Here is a 1645-nt window from a genome sequence, read left to right on the forward strand (position 1 = left end):
GGGGAGGCAGGCAAGCAGGAGCGGCGCGGGGGCACCTGCCCGGCGGCGGCTGCGGAACACGCTGCGGCTGCAGCGGAGCGACCCCGCCGCGCTGGCCGCGCACGAAGGCAGGGAGCGGCGCAGAGAGAAGCAGGCGGAGGGGCCCAAGGAGAGGAGCCCCCCGAAGCCAATGTCGGTCACACGTGCTGGAGCAGGGCACCCGGCCTCCTGCGGGCGCCGCGGCAGAGCGCGTGGGTCAAAGCAGAAGGAGCCGCGCGGGGCGGCTGCGTTGGGGAGCCCTGCGGGCCCCGGCCTGCAGCGAGGGGCAGCTCGGCGCCCGTGCAGAGCAGCGTGTGGGGCAGGGCTGCGTGTGGAACCCGCAGGCGCCGCTCGCAGGGGACAGGCCGCGAGCGCCCAGCGCCGGGCGCCCGTCACGTCACATCCCCGTGCGGGACGAAGCGGGCAGAATGCTGCTGTGCTGAGTGACCACACGTCAACGCCCTGCCCTCGTGGGAGCACTGAAAGCCTCTCTGAGCTCCTGTATTCGGAAGACTTTGTTGGCAGCCCTGAGGACACGGTGCGTTCGGCGGGCATGGGCAGTGCTGCCCACCCAGGGCCAGGCTTAGAGACCTGCCACAGCAGTCCTGGGCCTCTTGCGCTCACGAGCACCCGTCTGGCATATCCACGCTCGGAGCCTGAATCCAGGGGGCCCAGGCTTCCAGAGACAAGTGGAGGAGCCGGCAGAACCTCCGCTCTTCAGCCGGTTCCTTCTACTTCATCTCCAGCCCCCTCTCTCAAGAGAAACCATGATGTGAAAACCAGCAAGAGAACTGGTGGCAAAGCTGTTGACTTACTTAATGATACCTCCTTTCAGGCAAGATTATTACCTGAAGAGCAGGCAGCCCTGATCGATAAGGACAACAACGGAGTTGATCAACACCCTGAAGGAACATCYATAGTGAGAAACAAAGTTAGCTCCCACACAGATCTGAATGTAGGAAAGGGGCAAACTGCTAGAGAGAAAAGCCAGTCGTTAACTCCAGTTAGCTCCTATTTGCCGTCTGGCCCTTCAGATCTTGAACTTAATGCCCTGGAAAACAGTACGTCAGACRCAGATGATGATTTTCTAGGAACACTAGGCATCTATAAAGACATCAGTGAACTTCTAATAAGCAAACTTCCTGGATATACAATGTAATTAGAATGTTTTCCTGCCTTGATTGAAGTATAAGATTTAAATTATATTTTTATAAGAACTGTTATATTTAGCTACAGTTTATACAATTCATTTAAGAATGTGTCAGTTGTATTTAATGCATCAGCAAATTTGTATGAGTTTTATAAATAAACTAGATTGAATACCTACTAAAAATGGCTCTGTATCTGCAGCATGATTTGAATGTCRGTATCCTAGTACGGGAAAAATATAACTTATTTTCAAAAGCAGAAATTGAAGCAGAAATAATAAATACAATACCCACAAAACTTGTCTAAGGCAGAAATAACGTTATAGAAACAACCACGTACAAAATACATTCCTAATGAAAAACTAAATTTTCATCCCTCATGAACATCTACATACAGTCACAGCCAGCACCAGCACAGGCTGCTTTTGGCTGATCTGTATGATGCATGTGCTCTATCACTAAATATAATGGCCTCAGAG

The 1645-nt window shown here is 52.7% G+C and overlaps 1 protein-coding gene across 1 annotated transcript; it reads left to right on the forward strand.

Annotated features, from left to right (window-relative positions):
• The first annotated feature begins 169 nt into the window (after window positions 1-169).
• On the forward strand, window positions 170-1260 carry MAP10 (microtubule associated protein 10). Its single transcript, XM_026053385.1, has one exon. It carries the CDS (start codon window positions 170-172, stop codon window positions 1175-1177), a length of 1008 nt encoding a protein of 335 aa, XP_025909170.1. The 3' UTR covers window positions 1178-1260.
• The last annotated feature ends 385 nt before the right edge of the window (window positions 1261-1645 follow it).

The sequence above is a fragment of the Nothoprocta perdicaria genome, unplaced genomic scaffold (assembly GCF_003342845.1).
Source record: "Nothoprocta perdicaria isolate Ctin4 unplaced genomic scaffold, notPer1 scaffold_99, whole genome shotgun sequence".
NCBI lineage: Eukaryota > Metazoa > Chordata > Aves > Tinamiformes > Tinamidae > Nothoprocta > Nothoprocta perdicaria.